Source organism: Naegleria gruberi (assembly GCF_000004985.1).
Source record: "Naegleria gruberi genomic scaffold NAEGRscaffold_610, whole genome shotgun sequence".
In the NCBI taxonomy this organism is placed as follows: Eukaryota; Heterolobosea; class Eutetramitea; order Acrasida; family Naegleriidae; genus Naegleria; species Naegleria gruberi.
In genome coordinates this window covers 34,358-36,114 of record NW_003162940.1, presented here as the reverse complement: position 1 = coordinate 36,114, position 1,757 = coordinate 34,358, and the positions used below count along the sequence as shown (strand labels likewise).

Below are 1,757 nucleotides of genomic sequence, written 5' to 3'. Positions count from 1 at the left end.
ATGGAGTGAGCCCAATGCTACCTATATCGATGTTATGAAATACATGAGAGAACAGCATGATATTCCAATATTTATTGTTGGAGGAGCTGTCAGAGATGTCATTAGAGAAGTGATTGTTGAAAAAAAGACCAATGCCTTACAAATTATGAATAATATTAAGGATATTGATATTGGATTTGGTTGTGATCCACAAACATTTCATGGACGCCTCACTCGAAAATATAAATCAGGTGTTCCAATTCCTGGACCCCGTGGACTAGTTCAAGTAGGAAGCTCCAATGGTTCTGATCTATTCCTGGAAGGTAAAGCCATTAATGGTTTAAATAATGATAATAAGAGTGTGAAAGCACAAATTGCTCAATGTTATGGAACTAATCTGAGAGGAGAAAACATTTGTAGAGATTTCACATGTAATTCTCTTTGGTATGATCCAATCAATAAGTGCATTATTGATACTATTGGAAATGGGCAAGGAATTAAGGACGTAATTTCAAAAAATTTACGAATTCCTGTAAAACCAAGAGATTGGGAATTTTGGGTTTCTGGCAATCCAACAAAGTTGATGAGATTTTACAAATTCCTTTTGAAGGGATATTCTGCAGATGCCAAAACTAAATCATTCATAATTGAACAAGTTAAAAGTGGTAAATTCATTAGTGACATGGAAATTAGAACTCAATACACGAAAGGAATTGGAAAAGCTAACAAAGCAAAGTTGGAGAATTTGTTGAGAAGTGATTTTGGTGATCAGTTTTACAATAATCATTTCGCTAACCATATTAAATAAATGTAAAGATTATTGTCCAACTCGAGCTGTCAAAGTTTATTCACCAATAATTTTTTCAATCAATTTTCCAATTGTTTTTTCATCTCTTTCATTAATTTGTTTGACATTTTCATTCCATTTCACACTGAAAACATCTCTTCCCATAGTTTGATCTTTAGTCAATCTAATCAAATCTGAAAGACATACGAAAATGACAGCACATTGATCTAATGGAATATCCTTTGTATACTTCTTCAAGAGATGTTCCCTTTCTTCATCGTGGAATCTTGTGGATTGTACAATTAAGAGGAAGAATGAATTCTTAGTGATTTCATCTATGGATTTTAATCTTTTGAATTCGAATTGAATTTTTGGAGGGACTGTCAATGAACTGAGTGATTTTGTAAACTTTTCTTGAAGATAACCAGTATTAATGTATTGGACATTTTCAGAAATGAATTGAATTGTGAGTTTTGGAATTGGTGGGGAAGGAAGAGAAGAAGGAGGGTTATTAGAGCTCTTAATATTGTCATTGGCATTGGTTTCTAATGATCTAGTTGAATATTTTGATTGAATGGTTGTGTAATTGTTGTAAATATAATTTGGTTGTTGGGTTGCTGTTGATGAATTATTAGAAACAAATTGAAACTTGGAATATTCAATTGCAATCAAAACTGAGAGAAGGAAGACCAAAATCCATAGAGGAGTGGAAATTGACAACATGTTTCGTTTTGTTTCGGTCACTTGTTGTTTCAATTCTTGAATGGAACGATTAATTGGTTGAGTAGTAGAATAAACTTGTCTGTTAATTGTTCTTTTCCATTCTTTTTCAGGAATTTCAACTTGAAAGGTTGTTGTTTCCTCAGTTTCCTCCTTTTGGAAAGTTGTTGAACGACTTTAAACTTGGAGTTGTGAAATCATTAGTTTCTATCAAATCATCAACTTCTAATTCTTCTAGATGTGAAGAATTTCCATTAGACGATTCTGTTGG

General features: G+C 32.6%; 2 protein-coding genes across 2 annotated transcripts; one reads left to right on the top strand and one right to left on the bottom strand.

Moving 5' to 3' along the window:
• Positions 1-43: 43 nt before the first annotated feature.
• NAEGRDRAFT_76898 (uncharacterized protein) lies at positions 44-731 on the top strand (the record flags this gene model as incomplete). The annotated part of the gene is made up of 2 exons (XM_002668147.1): positions 44-641; positions 673-731. 2 exons carry the CDS (start codon positions 44-46, stop codon positions 729-731), a joined length of 657 nt encoding a protein of 218 aa, XP_002668193.1.
• A 92-nt stretch (positions 732-823) lies between these two features.
• Positions 824-1,489, bottom strand: NAEGRDRAFT_76897 (uncharacterized protein; the record flags this gene model as incomplete). Its single annotated transcript, XM_002668146.1, has 1 exon — positions 824-1,489. The coding sequence occupies one exon, from the start codon at positions 1,487-1,489 to the stop codon at positions 824-826; it is 666 nt and encodes a 221-aa protein (XP_002668192.1).
• Between the last annotated feature and the right edge of the window lie 268 nt (positions 1,490-1,757).